Below are 20,799 nucleotides of genomic sequence, written 5' to 3' on the forward strand. Positions count from 1 at the left end.
CGAACCAGAACAACTGTTTGCCCCACAGACTGATGAGATCCAAGACGTCTAGTTGATTCCATGCTGTAGCACATTTGGGCCGTGCAGTCGCCATGAACAGTTCAGCTAAAAAAGCGCTTTCCACGCTGACCAAACCAGAAATGGGAATTCAAAATTTCCCAGGGCTTAAGAAGTGGAGCTATTTCCTTTTTAGGTGGCCATGGTGCAACAGAGTGCGAATGCCCAGAGCAGTCACAACAGAGTATTATGGGATACCTCCTGGAAGCCAATGACGTTGATTTACGTTGCGCTCTGCCTACACTGACGCTAATTCGACCCATGGAATTCGACTTCAGCGCTATGCCACTTGCAGAGGTGGTTTTATAATGTCAAATTTTACCATGATTTAGGTCAGCGGAACTGACATGCCAATGGACGTGCCAGTGGACATTAAGTGGTGGTACATCGACCTCTGTTGCCAGTGTAGACCAGGCCTTAGCATCTGTCTCTGAAGCTCACGCTTTAGCTGCTGGAAAACTGCAGGCACAATTCATGGCATACAACCTTATTAGCCACTCTGGGTCCAGCCAAGCTTCTGTTGGAATCAGGCTGGTAAGGCATTGTATATAGCCAACCTTCTTATCACTGCATGGTATAAGAGTTGCGGGGGATTAAGATGAACTAGAAATCTATACGCTTATGGAGACAGTGAGGTCATCTGGTTCCCTCATCTCAGCTGATACAATCAGAACATCCTTCATGATCAGGAAAATGACTTACCAAGGATGCTAATTCCTTAGGTTCTGTCATGATGATGACGCTGGTCAGTGTGGTGGTACTAATGTTCCTGCACCTGCCATTCTCAGAACTCACTGCCATGTTCATGTGTGTATGTTACCAAATACGCCTCAAAAAAATAAATGTGCAAAAGGAATAGCAATTTTGCCTGATCAAAACTACCCAATCAAAACAGGCTTCTGATGGTCCATGGTTCTCTCATTTTAAGAAAGTTTTGGTCTGTTATAACAATTCTGTAACCCCCCCCAGAAGCCTAGAAAACTCCTGATCAACAATTCTTTTAATTCTAACAAGCTTAGTTTTTAATACTTCTCTGTCTGTTCAGTGATTTGTCTAACAATAATTCTAAATAACATGTCTACCAGTAAAAATTACCTTTCTGCCACCTTTCACCCACGTTGGGCAATTTAAAAATTCAGCCTGGAATAGGATTTAACACAAAAGCTATAACTGAGTAGTTTTAAATTATGAAATTGTTTTATTGATATAATTCATGTGGGCTAGTTTTAATGTATTTATATACTATGCATATAAAATATGTAATGATTTTAAAACATCTCACAAATACATGGAAATATTCCCTTAAGGGCTATTGATAGGTTAGAGATGCTCAGACAGCTAAATTCTCTTAATAGGTTTGATTTTTCAGATGTTAAAGAGATTACCAGTTTTCTCATACCTACAAGTAATCCAATGAGAGAAAGTTCTGCTCAGGCTTGTGTTATGTGTCAGGCTTATCTGTTATAGCCTGAAAAATAGTTTTAATTGACATCTATTTCTGTTCATTAAGGAACTAATTTTAGATACAGTGACAGAGAGGGACCAGAAACTGAGTCTGTGGGATTTATTGGAGGAGTAATATACACATAATATGCAATTCTTCTCTCCCTCCCTACTTTCTGGATATTACATTCTGAAAATCTGACCTGACACTAGCTAGTGTGGCTATACTAACCTATTATTCCTCCTACACAAGTACCCTGGGCCCAATTCTGTTCTCATTTCCACTGGTGTAAATCCAGCACAACTGAGTTTTTCATGAAAGCAATTTCATGTTCTTCAAAGCCCTGCAGGCACTCAGAAACCAGGATTTACTTTGCCTATACTTCTTGTGTGTGTGTGTGTGTGTGTGTGTGTGTGTGTGTGTGTGTGTGTGTGTGTGTGTGTGTGTGTGTGTGTGTGTGTGAGAGAGAGAGAGAGTGTGAGGGGTGATGTATTTAGGTTTTTTTTGGCTTTACTCCATATTTCTTGATTTTTTTGTGTGTGTGTTTGGATCTTATTTTCCCTTAACAGCCTTAGTGTTTTCAGCGAAGTTTTTGTATGTTTGAGATCTATGAATTAAGAATGCTGTATAGGAACTGAGTATTATTCTGAAGTGCTTTACAAAGGAAGGGTAAGTATCATCTTCCCATTTGAAAGGGGAAAGTGCAGGCACAAGGAAATGAAGTGACTTGCCCAGATTTCCTGATCTCCAGTCCTGTGAACTTGTTGCCTCCCTCAGTATATAATTGATGAACACAAACTAATACCACCAGAATACCATTTCACTCATCAGTCCTTCCTTTGATACAGCAGACATGTTACTGTCCTGGAGGCCATCTCTTTGCCAGAATATCCTCAGATGCCCTTTGCTACTCTCTGGAGAGAGAGGGGCTGTCCTATCCATGTTAGCGAGCAATGCCTGCAACAATTTCCCTGAAAATATTATATATATGTGTATGCTTCAGTGAGCTAGATTCTCAGCTCTGAGTTTAGAGCTGAGGATGAATAGAGAAATTCTGGGCCAAATGGAGGTTGAAACAGCTTGTGGCATAACAGTCTAAGGGTCTCACATAGACCACTGCACAACCAGAAACTTGCAGCATGCCATGTACTCCCCTCACTATCCCCAGCTTCATGGCTGCTTTGCACTTGTAAGATCTGAGTGTTTTCAGATGACAATATTTTAATTTGAAGCAAGAAAAGTCCCATTCATGTTCCATACTATATCCTTTCCCTGCTATGACTCTTTCTTAAACTTAAATTTACTGCATAACTTTGATACACAGCCACTCTCCATAGTCCCAGCAGATACACTCCAGTTCATTGGCACTAAACTTTTTTACTGCATGCTATCTGTATAGGAAGGCTGGAGATATAATATGATCTATCAAAAATACAGGAATGTAAATTCAGAGACTATATTTTTGAAGTGATAGTCCTATAAGAAAGTTGCTATCAACACTTGGATACTGAGCACAGTGTGGTCTGCTTTTTTGTGTTAATGTACATAGATCAGCCACAAGCAAATAACTAATAGTGTGGTCACTGAATTAATTTGAGGCCTAGAAACAACAAGCAAGCAAGGAAATAAAAATGGCAAAAATCAATGCAGGGGTTTCCCAATTACTCTATACATTGTATCCAGAGTGCACTTCATCCACCACTTCCTATTTATGGAATCACTGTTCCATGAATACTGAGGTCCTGAAAAACCTACCACTTCATTATTAAAGACGTTGGCCTTAGCATAAACTTTGTCAGCCTTGGCACTAATTCCAGCAGTGCTGTAGGCTTACCATGTTTGAATAAACTTGGCATAAAAAAGCACTTAATGGAATGAGTAAAACTCAGACAAGGTGGGGCATGTTAGTTTCCTTTGGTAAGTTCTCTCATTGATTTTTGCAATCTGACTATCAGAAACAACTCTTTCCAGAATCTTCAGTATTCCTTTTTCAAAATAATTAGTCCTGAATTTTGAACATTTTGGACAATTTGAATTGGACTTTTTTTTCCTTTTACTTGCTGATCCATTGGGGGAATGGGCTGAGCTGAAGTTGCTAGTGAGGGTGCTGATGGCTGCCCCCTTTTCCTCCTAAAAGCAGATACAGCACAGGCTCTGAAAAGGGGCTGCTTCTACAGCCACAAGGCAGCAGTAACTATGGCTAGATCAGGACCTGCAATGAAATTACAGCTCAGTTCTAGTTGCCTGGATCAGAGAGCAGAAAGCTGGGACTGTCCCAGGCAAAACTGGACTGTTAACTGTTCAATTTAAGATGGTTGATTTTGTTTTTCTGTTTATGAAGAGAAAAGCAGTGTGTTTCTAAAAGCAAGTCCGGAGGCATTCACAGAAAGGTCACATTTTCTATTTGTTGCTCAAATACCAGAATTTTTCTCTATTCAGACTAATGCTGCTTTAGGAAGAAGTAGATTTTCTTTTCAATATAACAGGCAAGGAATGAAATGTCATCGTCTCTATCATGCCTGGCTTGATCCAGATTATTCACCTCCTGGGCTGTATTTTAAGATGCTTTCTTTCTTCTCTCCTTTTGTTTCCTTTTTATTTGATTCTGAAGATGTATAGTGAAGATAACTGGAGAAATGGTGCTGTCATTTCCTGCAGGAATTACCAGACATTTTGCCAATAATCCAGCCCCATCTGTGCTAACCTTCCGTGTGATAAATTACAACAGGTTAGAACACGTCCTGCCAAACCCCCAACTTCTCTGCTGGTAAATATAATTTCACAAAATCTTTGTAGAGACTTACAAGAAATGTTACTCTATAGCCGCGTTAGAGGAAACATTTCAAGGGAATAAAACATGGTGACTGGACAGAGGTTCAAATATTGACCTGTACTCTGGAATTGTTTAGAAAAGCATCTCTCTCAATATTATTGAGAATAAGGCTGAATGGGATAGAGTCTGCTTTAAAATAATATTTTAGCTTGAATTTTTTTAGTGTGCTGTTTGTTTGAATAATGCCTCAGATCAATGAGTTCTCCATTTCTTGTTCATTTGCTTTGTGCATTTGATAACTCTTAGTTTACAGTCAGTTTAGCAGTTTACCCGGGATAGTATGGATCAGATCCCCAGCTCTAGGCATGCTACACTCTGTGCAGGATCCAGCCATTGCTCTGCTTCCCTAATTCTGGCACTGGCTACCTACCAAACTGCCGTCCTGGCTTAATTTAGAAGAGCCTCTACGTAATATGGTGGATGTTAAACCAATTTAGTTCTGTTGGGGGAAGAGTGCATATGGATGAAGCACTGTGATACTGCACGAAGGTTTCACTGCTGGAGATATGATTTTATTTTAAAGTAAATTCATGGGTAAGTTTTTTTTTGTTTTTGTTTTTTTAAAGCACCTAGGTGCTTAACTCCTATGGAAATCAAGGGGAGCTAGAAACCTAGGTGCTTCTGAAAATTCCACAAGGTGCTTTTCTGCATCTTTAACTTTAAAATAACTTTAAAAATCTGGCCCGAAGTGACTTATTATGAGACTTATGCTCCTGAGTACTTAAGTCACTTTTGACAAATGGCACACAGGATCCAAAGTCACTTGGGCACTTTAGAATATTTTACCCTCCATCTCAGATATGGCAATACTGTAGTTCTCACATGCACTAAATTTATTATGGGGATGTGTCCACTCTGAGATGGGGATGTGATTCCACTCTCTCATCCAAGCTAGTGTGCTAAAAATTGAATGTAGCCTTGGAAGTGTGGAGATACTATACATTTGAGGCCAAGGTAGAGTTTTCATGAAGAATTTCAAAAAATGGAGAAAGGGCATTGCTTTTTTTAGTGTACAATTAAATCTTGTTCTATAACATGCCCGAGATTACGGCCTTTGATCATTTTAAGAAGTTGTTTTTACAGATTCTGTTCATGAAAATCGCTAATTCTTTCCCTTTTATAAACCCATAGTGACAGTACACAAACTGATGCCAACACAAAGGAATTCTGGGTAAACATGCCAAATCTGATGACTCATCTAAAGAAAGTGTCTGAACAGAAACCACAAGCAACATATTACAATGTGGACATGCTCAAATACCAGGTAAAGTCTTTTGCTAATTAAAATGTTGTAAAAATGCAATGAACATTGTAGAGTTAATAGAACCTGTCTCTCTAGTATAGAAAAGTAAATTACTTGAAATAATCTGCTTTTTAGTACAGGAATTACAAGAATTTTTGCACAGGTGTAGCCTTCTCAACGTCACCGGACTGGATGTGACTTGAGTCCCTTACAAACTTACTGAGGAAGTGCAGGGAGTTCTCTATTCCAAAATCACAAACATTTTTATATCCATAGAAGCAGGTTTCTCCTTCCACCCCTTAGGAAACTAAATATTGTTTTTCTGTCATTTTCTAAGGTATCTGCCCAGGGTATTCAGTCCACTCCATTAAACCTTGCGGTGAGCTGGCGGTGTGAATCTACAAGCACTGATCTTCGCATTGACTACAAATATAATACAGAGGCAATGACTACCCCAGTAGCTCTAAACAATGTCCAATTCGTAGTTCCCATAGATGGAGGAGTAACGAAACTTCAAGCTGTGCTTCCACCTGCTGTTTGGTATGAAAGTCTATTACAACAAAGTCATTCCCTATGGTTTGCCATCCCTTTCACTTTTGTGCTTACAACGGTATTTCATCCCCGATAGGTAGAGAGAGACGCGTTGGTATATATAAGTCTCTAGGTGAGGCTTGCAGGATCACAATGGGGATGCTAGACATTAGAATCTACTTTTTGTAGCAGAGGATGTCATGAACCACTACTTTGATTTTTCTTGTCGTTTTCACAAATGAACAGTCTGATCTTTCATATTATTGCATGCTGGTTAAGTCACTTCAGTAATCTTAATAGTAATGATACATAGCACTTAGAGTGCTTTTTGTCGTAGATCTGAAAGCACTTTACAATCATGGGTAAGCATTATTCCCCATATCTTACAGATGGGGAAGCTGATGCATAGAATTTATTTGCTCAGGATCACAGAGTAAGTCATTGGCAGAGTTGGGGCTAGAACTCAGGTCTTCAGATTTTTCCAGTCTGGTCACTATCCACTTTATCATACTGCCGTCTATTAGTTTATTATTAGTATAATTATTTTTTGCATTTATTTGGATTAATTCAGCAGCTAACACTGTCCATCTATGACAGCAACAGATAAATGCGAGATGGCACTTACATTTATTTTGCTCCCAAACCTAAAGCAAAACTAATGCAGTACAACCTCATGAGACTCCTAACCTGAAGGAAGCATTTTCAACAAATTTTGCACTGCTCTCATTACCTATTCTAGAATGCAAATGCCTCAAATGGCTCTTTCATTACCTCCTTTGTTTCTTATATTTACACTTTTGTTCCTTTTTTTTAGGAATGCTGAACAGCAAAGAATATTGTGGAAGATTCCTGATATCTCGCAAAAATCAGAAAATGGAGGTAATAAAAGTGGACAGTTAATTTCAGTTGTTAATTGTTTTTAATTGAAGATATTGACCAGTTTATCATATTTATGCACATCCATCAACAAATCAATTCCTGACGAAACTTAACATTATAGGGTACTGTTCACAACACAGGAGCAAATGAATTTTGTAAAGTGTGAACTAGACTAGTGTAACTGTTTTGCTGCCCATTTTAGGAGTGTAAAGGGAGATGTGTAATGGTTTGGGCTTTAATTTCATCAAAAAAAAACCAGTTGATTTCTAAAACTGAGTGTCCTCAGCCCCATGGAGGTCCTACAAGTTCTATCTCCAAGATTCAGTAATCCCCATTATTTTCCCCTGTAACATTTTCTATTCTCAAGGCCTCACTTTGGGCCAACTGCCCTTTAGCAATATGCACATACTAGGGATCCAGCACAGTTGCATGTAATTTCAATTTGGTGTGACTCCCACAGCTTATTTGCTATCTGATTTATATCTCTAAAGTCTGAAAAGGTAACACACTTTGGCTGCTGACGTATAATTTGATGAAATACTCACATTCTTATCAATGTACAGTTGCTGCCATTTAGATAACTCGGAGACCCAGATTTAATTCTGGGCACATTTGGCATAAAGAATATTGTTTACTATCCCATTCACTTGGATTCCATGCTAAGCTCCATCCCAGAAGCAGTATATCTGTTATTCTCTTGTAATGATCTCCTTCTGGAATTCTTAATCCAAAGGTGTGGGTTCTTTGCTGGCAAGATTCCAGCTATCTGAAGGACCAAGCAAACCTTCGCCACTGGTAGTGCAGTTTACCAGTGAAGGGAGCACTCTGTCCAGCTGTGATATCGAACTTGTTGGAGCAGGATACCGGTTTTCGCTCATTAAAAAGAGATTTGCAGCAGGTAAGAACCCCTTCCCCTTAACTGGGTGGGGACTGTCAGTAAGAGTAACAGGTGCTGGCCACCTGCCATACACATTCCTGCAGTAAGAGAAGAGGTGGCAAGATAAGGTACTAAGAAGAGGGCATAATTAAGGTGCTCACTCATTTTATACATAGGGCTCTGATAACAAGTGTCTGTCTAAAATACCTTTTATTGTTTTACCAAAAAAACTACAGTTTGTGCCTTAACCAATAAGACTATGGAGAAATTCTTCCAAAGACTTCATACATGCACAAAGTACAGTACAATCTATACTGGGGGCCATCCTAAAAAGCTACCCTTTGTCTTAAGAGGCTTGCTTTTAAATTTCATGAAGATTTCTACAACCATTTTGTTCAGAGTTTAGTTAACCACCTCTTCCAAATGATTGGATTTTGTTGGCCCTTTCAATGATTACTTATGATTTTGACTGTATTTTCCAGAGGTCTATTTTAAACTGTACATAAGCTATTGGAAATTGAACACTGAAGAGACATCACTGCTTTGCCAACTGAACAAGAGGCAAATATTGTTATGTGAAATTGTCAATATAACCTGCTAAAATTCTTCAACTCTTTGAATTTGGGCTCTTGGAACATATGTAACTGACCCTCAAAGGCACAAAGGACAAGATTGGAAGGGGGACGTGGGTGTGAGCACGTCTGTCCAGCCAGGGACCAGACTTGTCCCTCATGCAAGTACATATTAAAAAACAATGACTGAGTAGTTTCACTATTGGCACCTAGACCTAGTAAAAGTAAACTCTGGCCTAATGTTTTGATTCACTCTTGCAGGCACAAGGCAGGGTTCATTCCTAGGGGAGTCAAGCAGTGGTATCACCACAAGTCTCCACTGGGTTTTATGCTAGGGAGGGCAGCTTTAAATGCCATCAAGGGATCCATAGGCAGTTCATTGGCAGTCTCTTCACAGGACACGTTCTGAACGTGCACAGGTCCCAGCCAGGCTGCCCAACCCCACTTCTTTCCTGTTTGTAAAAAGCATTGTCTGGGTCTAGACCCTTTGGTGGAGTGGAGGGAGAAGGTAACGTGCCAATGGACCTGTGCTCTCACTGGACTTCCTGCCTCCTGGGGTCCAGGGCCTGCATTCCTCTAGAACAAAGAGAATGAGCACCTGTGTACAAAATATGGCATTTGGTAAATGGGCGTGTCAGATGCATATTAAAAAAACCCACACAATCAGGGTGTGGTTTTGCAGTGATCAGTGTAAATCGAGGACTAATCCAGTGTGAGATCAAGTGTCACTGTTTAACTTTGCTATGGATCTAGTTACAAAATAGACGGGAAAATTATACACTCAGTAACCTGTTGTTCTAATATATTCTATTTATAGGAAAATACTTGGCTGATAACTAATGGAAGCTTATGCAAGTATATGGAAAATCCATATAACCAAGGACTGCTGTGTGTGGAACGGGTTTGAATTACGGTTTAAGGGAAATGAACTAAATCCTGCACTTGAGGCACTTCTGTTGGAAGTGTCAGCGACTTTCAGCATTTTTTCCTGAGAAAACACCGTCTTGACCAGTCCTACAGTATTTACTTCTAGATGTAACATTGTTAATGGTTTTAAAATGTAATTATTGTATTTGTAAATTGTACTCATTCCAGTAAGGCTGTATTTTGGCAGTTAGACACTTGAGTTTTAGCATTTTACCATTCATGAAATGGATGTAATTTAAACTGTGGTATACAAATTTAATAGTAGTACTGTTGAATGGCACAATGCTTACAGAGGTAGATTACATTTTGTCAATATATAAGATTTAAATACAATACTGATAGCTGTTAAAAAGGGGGTGCCTCATAAAAAAGAGAGTTAAGTAGAACCTGCAAACTGATTTACTTTTTCTTCAGTCCTTAATATGTCTTATCATAGCACTAAATAAAAGGTCTATCTTCAGTTGTTTAGCTGGTTTAACTCCAAAAGAATATTTGAGTAAATGTTGAAGTTATAACACATTCAACCCCCCTTTTCCCCCCCGCCCAAAAACAAACAAACAAACAAAAACCCATAGTCTGTACTATTTAAAATACTTATTTCAAACTTCATAACAAATAATAAGAGTTTTGTGGCACCTTTTAAAGACTAACACATTTGTTTGGGCATAAGCTTTCGTGGGCAGAAACCCACTTCGTCAGATGCAGGTGCATAACAAATAATGCAACCTTTCCAAACATGGTTCTTTACTTTTAGAACCCTGTAAGAAATTCCAGTTGAGATTAAACAGGTGCTGGACTCTTGTTTCTCCCCAATATTCTGACACCTCACAAATAGATTATTAAATAAACAGGCAGTTTAAGACCTTCAGTAATGACTCTGAGCCTACAAGACTCTGTATGTCTGCAGGTAGTAACTGTATTAAAGGGCACATTTTCAGCAACTGCCTCCACTTTTGCAGTCCTGTTTATTGGGGGGTTTTGGAGCACCATATGTAAGATGCTTTACAGACATTTAAGAAAAAGTTCCTTGTCTCAATAGTTTACAGCCCAAGCAAGCAAACAAAACACCCCACACAGATAACTGGAGAAAGAATGCAATATAATCCTACTATGTATCACTGATGGAGCACTTTCAATCCATAGATTAAAGTGCTTTACACAAGTGAAGAAGGATTTAACTATGTTGTACACGTGGGGAAATTGAGGCACTGAGAGCTTAAGTCTTGCCCAAGGTGACAGAGTTGAGTCAGAAATAGAACCTAGGTCTTTAAACTCACTGTCTTTTGTCTTGTCAACTGGACAATTCTGTGTTGTGCAAGACCGAGTAGTTACAATGGTTATGCTTCAAATATTTTGAACTGTGAGAGCGATCTCCTGTGTCTATAATGGACCAGACCAGTAGAACTAGTAAAAACTTTATGCAGTAGAAACTTTTAAACTGGTCCCACTGTATATTTTGCACACAACTTGTCAGGTCTGTGGGTTTTTATTTTATATATTTATTTGTTTTATCTAGTAATCTAGTAATCTATCATTTTTTAACATTGAATTGTAATGTGAGCTAAATTAAGATTATAAAGTGAAACATGAAAATGGGATTAAAGGTTAGTTGGGCAACTAACTGTATCCATTTTGTGTGGATAGCACACTCATTTGCACATGCAGAACTTAATACCCAGCTGCCTCATTTGCATAAGAAAATAGCTGTACTTAGAAAAATAGTTGCATGCATAAAAATTGGAGTCTGTGGCTGAAAATTTGGCTCTAAATATTTCTCCGGATATTGGCATAGTCAATCGCAACTCCACTATACTACTTTCCCTGCACTTGTGGAATTGAATTTCACACGTGTAAGGATAGCAGAATATCAGTCAAGATTTTTCTGTGTGGCTCTAAGATGAGAAACTTTTCTTTTTGTATAGGAAACTATTTTAAAGAAAATTTAATTAAACTTTGCAGACTTAACAATGTACAGCCTAATAGGTGAGCTAGTCTTCAGTAGAAAAAGGGTGCTATGTTTGTCTTCGCAATTCTTTTGAGTTCTGTCATAGTAGAGTGTGACAGAATATTATTTTCACAAATCTTTGTCTGCTGTGTTAAACCAGGTGACTACATCTTGAATTATACTTTGAAAAGTCACTGAGTTAGAAACATGTCTAATCATGGATGAACTGCAAAATTAGAGATGGGCCTGAACCAAGTCCCTAGATCCAAACACCCCAAGCTCTAGACAAAGTTGGGAACCAAATGCAATCTACATTTTGTGACACAGACCCATCACTGTGTGAAATACAGTTGAAAATTATTTTTGAGGTAAAATTGGCATGTCTTAACCTACTGCTGGCAAACATGGTGATGTCACTTGTGCCATTAATGGCATGTCAGCTGAAATGGTAGAAAGCTAGTTTCTGTCCTGTTTTAATGTAAGAATTGTGCTGTGTGAAAATGAAATATCTGTTCAAAATTAAACATTAAAGTTCTGATGTTGAGGTACACAGATAACTATAAGATCATCCATTAATTGATATCAGGTACTATAGAAATGTGTAATACCAAATAATGCTAATTTTCAGTCTCTAAATTCATTCCCCATATCACTAGTATCACAAAAGTTGCCAGCAACAGGCTCTCAAATGTCAATTTAAAATAAAAATGATGTTTTCATGTACATGACACAGATCATACATGTTAAATGCTTATTAGCAGCTGAACTTAGGTTCAGCTTTTAAAAAAAACTAAACATTCTTTTAAAATTACTGAAAGCAACTAAGGAACCCTGGAGATATTGAAACTCTGAGCAGAGTCCTAGATTAATAACTCGAGATGTGTTAAAGATAATCAACTTTTATTGGTGTGTGCATGATCACAAAAAAATAAAGGGTAACAGAGATTCAAATGCAATTATCAAAATGAATACATCTTCGAAACATTTGAAAGCGAACATGATGGTATTCCCAAATAAGATATTTGCCAATCTAATTTGATAATCCCCTGTTTGGAAATGACTGTATTGGCTGCATAACCCACATCTATTTGAAATGGGAACTAAATATAGGACAAGTAATTTAAAAATAAAAACCTACAAGAAAATAGAAGTTTTTCATAATCAGTTTATGAAATATACAATATAGTATTTGCAAAATGATGCTTAAAAAATTGTAATCCAGAAAAGTGGGGTTTTTTAATGTAAATATTACTGGTACACATGTAATTCACTTTATATTTTATGTTAAGGAGATTTAGAACTTGATCATGTAAACAAATTATGGCAGCTTTTTACAATTTTGCAAAAAAGAACTTGTTCTATTTATACTGTAAAATGCCCCACCAAAGCTAATGTAACTTTTGACAAAAGTGGAGTGTCCATATGGAAGTATAACATGCACATCCTCTGTAACTATATTAAAAAACTGCATCCCCTCCTGGACGTAAACTGAATATGAATAGACCAGAGTGGGGTGCATAGGTATCTGTATTACTATGCAACTCTATATCAAAAGCAAAAAAAGTAGTAAATACTGGCTCCTTATGGGCAGATGGTATCCATAAATTGTAAACTCCGTTCAGTTCAAGGAAACTCCCATAGCAGAAGAATCTCCTCCACTGACTGAGCTGTGCTGAGGCTAACAGGACATTTTCACAAAGTAGAGCAAGTATGTGCAGTAACCATAACTTTGTTTCAAGAACTTAATTACTGATTTAACCAAATCTGTAATAACATCCATCACTACAACTTCCATTATTAAAAATGATCATGTAACTAGGACAGTTCTGTTGAAAAGACCAGTCTTACACATTGGTGCTCTGTTCCGCTCTATCTTATTCTCAGCATCTCTCAGATTTTCTGCTGTTTGAATGGGGGAGGGTTCTTTAGCATGCCAAGGAAGAATGCAAATGACCAAAATGATATTATTTAGCACTCATAGTCCTATCCTTCTTCAAAACCCATTACTGGCATCATGTATCCGACTTCCAGCCTTTAAGTGTGTATTTGCACCCTTGTGCGTACATCCAGAGGCACGTACAGAAGTGTAGATGCTTACAAGATACTGTAGGTAGGCTTTCAACCAAGTGTTTGCATGCCTGTGTTCAGATGTGTGCAGGCAAAGTACAGAGACAGCAAACTAGGCCCTTAATCACAATCCTCATAATGCCCTTGAGATAGGTAGCACTGTGTAAAAACTCTGGGCTAGATGTCTGCAAGTCATCTTTCCTTGAATAAAAATTAAACAGTCTTAAGAAAACATGGGTACATATCTTTAAAAGTGCCCCAGAGTTTTATACATTAGGTCTGTGTTTTACATTACTAGTTTATAGCATCAAACTCTCCAGCCCGTTAATCTGCCTTGAGGTGCTCCAGGGGAATAAAGCAGACTTTAACCTGGCTTAAGTGTATACCTGAGTCCTCCAGTGCTGCAAGACTGCCATACTAGTGCCTAAACCACTCACCTTCCTGACCCCACAGTGAAGGAGGCACATAGACTATAGGACATCCTGGCTGATCACTAGCTGCTAGAACAGACCTATGGGCTGTAGGCAGCTGATATAAAATAGAGCAGCTTAAAAACTCTAGGATCAGAGCGCCACTGAGATGGCTTACTGTCATACTTGCCTATCCATCCCAATCCCTGACTTGCATCAAGCACAGCATGGCTGGTTGGAAGAATCTAGGCCAGTACCTGAGATCACCAGGTTCCCCGCTACACTGTAAATGGCCAAATGGAGAAATTATTCAAGAACAGTTTGTCAAATAGGTTAAAGACAGGCTTTTCTTCGGTATCTTTTATTCGTGTCTTCTCTTTCCATCCAAGCAAATCAAACCTTTTCGGTTTCTTTACAAGAACACTCCATTAATATACAACTTCTTCTGTCCCTGAACCCCTTCCAAGTTCTTTGTTAGCCATTGCAGTTGAGGCAACTGGCAGACTTTTATTACTCTTCCAGCAATAGTCCTGTTCAGGGTGGAAGAATTTAAATGTGTCACTCATCTTGCTACTTGATGTTTAAGAGCACATGGTCTTCTCCCACCACTTGAGTGTGAGCTGACAGTAACAGAAAAGGATGTATCGGCAGCAGTTTTGGGGCTATTAGATGCCACTATTGAGCACCAGCAACATGAGGAGAATATAATAGTCCTCCCACCTGATTCCCATGTCTACCCTAGCTGCCAGTGTAAGCTTCATGGTAAAAATGTGTACAGTAAGATGTCATTATCTTGTAAAGTCAAAAGAATTCAAAAACACCAAACTCCATCTCAGAAGTTGGTGTATAGTTAAGGTGTTCTTTAGACAAGTATATCTCTGTACCAGTCAGGGAATATATTGTTTTTGATACACAAGATCCCTGAAAGAAGAGAGAGGTGTGAACATAAGATTTGTTTTAAAATAGTGTGATTTAGTTTTTGATAATTAAATAGTATCCAAATTTAGGCAAGCTATTTCTTAAAATATGGTCAAGTGTAATATTTTTCTCTAAATGTGGGCTGAAGCTGCAAACCTTGATTCTGATTTCAAATATTCCAGAGTTATTAACTGGGAGTAAAGCTCTTTCAAGTTCAGCAGCACTGAGATCCAGGGTTTGGTTTGGCCCTTTGTGAAGATAGCAATCATTAGCAAAATTCAGATCTGGATCCAAGTTTGGATTTGGGCCCATCTCTTATGTCTGGTTAAGTAAAATAGTATGCATAAGTACACTGTTTTCTTGAAAGGATGCACTCAGCTAATTTTCTGTATGCTTTTTTTCTGGTATCCTCAAAGGCCTGAGCCTGCAAAACCTCAATGAAAGCAAGACTCCCATTGAGTTGAACTGGAGTTTTTACTTCCATGATGATTTCAGACTCCGGTCTTCTAGATGTTAAGAATATTCATTCTTTTTCAGTTTAATAACCACTGTATGTGAATATGTTTGTCACTTCAGGAGCACATAGGGCTCTATTTCTAGTTTCCCTTGCATGGTACATAACACTATCAGAAATGGAGATATTGCTTGCTAGAGTTAACTGCTGCTATAGAGTAATAGAGGACATGAGGTTATTTTTATGGTCTCACTTCAGAGTGAAGTTTTTGTTCAATTCATGGTTACAGAACTGTATGGTTTTATTTTTAAATAGAACTGGGTAGCATTCATCAGCGTATACCTCTAAGAAAAGCCAAATATTAGGCCTAAACAGGTTGACTACAGGCAGACATAGTGTGTCAATTTTCAACTAATCTATATTCCTCCTTATATAAGATGACTTTTGCCCAGTTCTCCACCTTTGTTTGTTTCTTAATATTTATATTAAATCATTCCATATTATGAAATATTACCATATAATAAGTACCAGTCTTAGGGGTTTTTTCCTTCTCAAATATCACTCCATTTCAGTGCAGCTTTTTGTTTGAAGGTTACTTGCCACAAAGCTCCTATTTCTGCTCAGATCCATTAAGCTCTCTTAGTATAACCTATGCAACTTAACTGACACACACAAAATGTTTGTCCCATAAACATAGCTTTGTAGACGGGGAGTTATGTTCCAAATGCTTGCTTTTCTTATGCCTTCTAAAATGTTTTTATTTAAGCACAAATTTAATTTAAATATGATATGAAGTACCACATTTTAGATCTAATTAATTATAGATGCTTTCTCTCACACACACCACACACACAATATAGACATCACTGAAAAATGTTACAAATCTATTACTTTGAAATATTAAACTAAAATTCTTCTCCCAACCAGAAAGTGATTTCAGCCTGCTAAAGACAGGACTGGAAGAGAGCGCCTTTACCCAAGGCAGACCCTTGATAGGGAGAGACGTTGCAAAAAATTCAAGATTTATTTCCCTTTGCCATCTGCTGGTAGGGTGATACCGCAATATTTCCAGTCTAGGCTGCACAGAGGACATTGGAGAAACTGTCATTAAAAACGTATAACTTTGAAATTATGTACATCTGTACTTTTGACAATGAAGGTCTAGCTTTTTGCTTTGTTTTAATGTTATCAAAGATAAGTATTAGATATTTATTTTGAACTTCTAGTGCTCAGTTCTAAAAACTGGTCTTGGTCATTGCACTTGCAGTTTTATACTCATAAATAATTGCGAGCAGAATTAATTGTATGTGCACCTGCTGGCATTTAGATACCTACATACCCACAAAAATCAAGTAGCTGAGCATCTAAATAATATAACTTGGGTTCACAATTAATTGCACCTGCAGTCATGTGGATAAGCAAAATGAAGGAAAGCTGGCTTGAGCCCCTTAAAAGATTTTGCCCTTAAAATGAAAAATATATTTTTGTTTTTTTAAAAACACAATTCTGGACTAACACACACCTATTGATGATGGCATTGTGTTGAATTGAAATGATAATGTTAAGGAGCTACCTACAAGGAGACACCAATGAATGTCCTTGTGCAAATGTTTTAATGGTTCTTTCTGAGATCCTTTCAGCATAAGCGTAATATGAACAATTCCTGCTTAATGTTTTGTATCAAAGACATTTTAAAATGGCTGGATCACAATAAAAGGTGTAATTTTTAAACAGCCTGAGAGGTACAATGTGAAACATTGTTCTGAAGGTTTACAATATAACAAAAATGTGATGATTTTTCTCAGACCTTTCATCCCATTCTTGTTCCTCAGTTTTCTAGCTTTCCAGTAACTTAATATTAAATTGAGTAGAGTTCCTGTCTATGCACTTCACTGAATGGTACTCATAATTCTGCATTTACAGAAGAATTCTGAATAGCCTGACAATTTTCTAAATACAGTACAAAATATTGTTACTTAAACCTCTGACATCTTTTTTGGCATAGACTTAACAGAGCCAGTTCAGTATATGGAATAGATTTATTTCTCATTCTTTTATTAATGGGCATTGTTTTTACATGACAGATTCTCTATTTAAAAAGCTTCATTTTAAAGCTTACCATGACCAAAATATGTAAAATCACACCAAATACTGTTTTCCTGTAAGGAAATTACTCTCTGAAAAGACTCCATTACAAAGCCAGAATTTTTGTTTCCTTGTAAGTTTACTAGGAAGGTAATTCCTGTGGAGTTGGACATCTTTTATGCTAGTCCATATTTTAGTTATTGCACCATTAAATGTGGCTAGAAATGAGCTATAGAAATGTAAGGCAATGTGATTTCCCCCTTTACCTTTAAGAAGGGGAGTACAGATGTTGCTGCTTGAACAACTTTTCTTGAAAATTTCAAGTGTTAGTTTGGTGATGTTATTCAAAGGTTTACATATAAGCAGGATTTCACTGCAGGCCAAGCAGTACGTGATAGTTAGTCCAAAATCAGTTTTTTTAATGAGGGAATCTAGATTATTGATCCTCTGTCTGAAACTGACTTGTTTCTTTCATGTTGCATGGCAAATCTTTGTGTAAATAAGGTACTGCAGTTTAATTCGGAAACCAAATGTACACTATTTAAAAAACATCCCCCCCACCTCCCCCCCGTATACCTAAGAAAATAAAAATCTTATAGGAAGTCCACGATTTTCTAAATATAGTGATATCAATTAGTTTCTTCAGGTCAGAGAAATTCTGTCCAAATGTACCTTGTCATTTAGTGGATGTGTAAAATTAAGATATTAGTGTAAAGCCCTAAGCCCACAAACATTTATGTACAGGTCTTCGGTGGAACTTCACACATGCACACACACTGAAAGGTAAGCAAGTATTTACAGGTTTGGGCACTCTTTACTAACTCTTATATTGTTAGTAATGCTCCAGACACCCAAACTAGGTCCCAGAAGTGAATTGGATTTACAAGTGTGCTACTCTATATCAAACTATATCATTTTATAAAATACCTTGTGTATAAAATGTTTAAATATTTGTGGATTAATTTTCACAAGTATATTTTTAAGATTTAAGTTAAAAAGTTAGTCCCCCCTTTCTAGCCTACACTTCCAATTAAATATACTGTACCGTTACTCTATGATGCCCTAGTTACTGCTTAGTCTGTGATGAAAACTTTGCTGCTTACCCAATGTTCTCAGAGAAAAATTGTAAAAGATACAAAGATTTGTTGCATTTGATGAACTGCAGCAAAGCTTTATATTTGACCACTGGTAATATGAATGTGTTGTATTGACTTGTTGAAGATAATCATTAAACAACATATTTTAAATGTTACTTGCCTTATAGATTAGGATACAAATATGTGGATATCATTTTTGTAAATAATGTTTTTATAAATGTCTTTCCTTCATGATAATTCCCCATCACCCATTTCACAAAATCCTGAATATGCAATGATTTACCATATAGAATATTACAACAAATAAGGTCCCAATTTCAGAACAAAGTTTATTAATTCTATACATAAGAACAAAATTAAGTACCTGATTAAATTGTAATTTAAATGTGATTTTTTTTCTTGAAAATAAATGAAAAACATTAAAATACTCTATTTTTGTTTTGGATCAGTTTTGTTTCCAAATGTAGTATTTGTTATTAGCACAACTTGAGACATATGACGATGAATCAGAATTGTCTGCTGTTATCCTTGGCACTATAAATAATGAATAATGCTTTCTCCGGTCAAAACATTTATTTTAGTCACTTTTGCTAATTTAGTGCTGAAGAAAAGTAAGGCTCCCTGGCACTGCCCTGTGTCTTACATATATTTTATAGGCAGTGATCATGCAGTCAGATTTGTGTGATAGCTTTTGGTAATGTACTGTTTGTTAATAGCAATGTATACGTAACATTTATAAATGTTTAACATAACATATGTATGTGGACTTAATTTTGAGGCAAATGTGTCACTAATGCGTACATAACTTATATTCAGAAAGGATGTTATGGTCCTCATATTACGGAGTAGTGCTTCCAGAGTTAAGGCTGAATTTTGCATTTAACAGAGATTAAGGCTATGTCTACACTGTGGGCTCTGTGGAGATTGATGCACCAGGATCGAGTTGAGCAGGCTGTTAAAACCCACTCAATCAATCCCAGATGTGCTCTCCGGTCTGAGCGATTAATCCACCTCCCCGAAAGGATTAAGGCTGCGTCGACCAGAGGGCGTCTCCCATCGAGGCAGCGCAGTGAAGATGCCATGGTACGGCAATGTAAGTCGATGGGAGATACGCAAGCTACGCTATGTAGCTTGCGTATATTCCGTTGACCACTGACAGCACTGTAGATCAGGTCTGAGTCCCTGCTTAATGTGTGAAAAATAGAGCACATCTCCCTCCTCTTCTTCTCCCCCCCGCAGAAATATAGCACTTACTTTTTGAATACATTAATTTTTTTCTGAGAATTCACAAGTAACTACTAGCTTTAGGATTTAAAATTATTTAAAATGCGTCCTTCAAGAAATGTATCACCCAGCAGCAGACCATTTTTTCCTATAGTATTCTGAGTAACAGAATACCACTCTTCAATCACACTTTCCATGTAGTTCAAACTCATTGGAAGCTTGCACATAGGCTACATTTGAATAATTTGTTTAGGATCATGGGTCATTTTTCCCCACTCTTCATAACGGAAAGTTTCTCCTTCCTCAGAGCTTCCTATTCTACTTCCACATTCTGGAATGGTACAAGGTGCATTGAGCAACTTTAACTGTGTGTTAATGATGTTTCTGGGACCTGGACCATTAACTTCCTTGTTTGTTTTTTAAATAATTTCTCAGCACTCCCATTTTCCACAGGCCAGCTCTGCCCCTAAATTCCCTCAGACTCCTTGGTAATGATTTCTACAACCCCAGAATGCACTTGGCTGCATGTTAGTCCCCTCACTGCCCCTCCAACTTTTTCCTGCATTGCTATGACCTCCCCTTTATCATATGAGCAGCAGCAGTGGAGGGAAAGAGAGACCTAGAGCCCCCTCCATCAGCTTAGTGGAGCAGGCATGGAGATGAACTGTTAAGGAGGAGGGGTATGTGTGGGAATGGGGGGCAGCAGGACACAGATGACTCCACTTCCTCTCCTCCAACCAATATGTCACAATGGAGGAAGGCACCCAATTTTCCCTCTGCTATCACTGCTTCTCAGCTCTCAGAGAGTAAAAGGTCCTTTTGATGATGATGATGATCAGAAAAAACTATGTTTGAAAACCCAGCTCTTCCTTAAAGCCTCTAATCATCAAACAAGGTTTCTGAAATTCCTTACATTACTGAGGGTCATCATATAGTTGTGTGCTGCCCTCTTAGAGCTCATCAGCTGAGCCAGCACACCGTTGACAAAGAGGTAGCAGTACCCCCCTACATCCTACCAAACCCTCATCACTGTTCCAATGTCCCCCATGCTTCCCCTTCACAGCTGTAATTCCTTCACCTGCCCATTGCTTTTGACCACTCCACATCCACTGCTGCTCTGAGTACCCCCTACCAGTCAGCTATGGACCCTCCTCCTTGCCTGGTAAAGTTGGAGGGCACATGAGAAAGAGGGAATCTGGTGATGCTGTGAGGAGTTCATGTATCAACTAGGCTCAG

General features: G+C 37.9%; 1 protein-coding gene across 1 annotated transcript in view; it reads left to right on the top strand.

Annotated features, from left to right (window-relative positions):
- Positions 1-11,224, top strand: part of SGIP1 (SH3GL interacting endocytic adaptor 1) — a 168,623-nt gene extending 157,399 nt beyond the window's left edge. Inside the window, exons 21-26 of the mRNA XM_067563332.1 lie at positions 4,113-4,268; positions 5,466-5,598; positions 5,915-6,117; positions 6,923-6,987; positions 7,721-7,885; positions 9,254-11,224. Coding sequence (XP_067419433.1) covers positions 4,113-4,268; positions 5,466-5,598; positions 5,915-6,117; positions 6,923-6,987; positions 7,721-7,885; positions 9,254-9,276 — 745 coding nt within the window. The 3' untranslated portion in view covers positions 9,277-11,224. The remainder of the gene's footprint in view (positions 1-4,112; positions 4,269-5,465; positions 5,599-5,914; positions 6,118-6,922; positions 6,988-7,720; positions 7,886-9,253) is intronic.
- The last annotated feature ends 9,575 nt before the right edge of the window (positions 11,225-20,799 follow it).

This window comes from Emydura macquarii, unplaced genomic scaffold (assembly GCF_026122565.2).
Source record: "Emydura macquarii macquarii isolate MOO-44397 ecotype Brisbane River unplaced genomic scaffold, CSIRO-AGI_Emac_v2 contig_2481, whole genome shotgun sequence".
NCBI lineage: Eukaryota > Metazoa > Chordata > Testudines > Chelidae > Emydura > Emydura macquarii.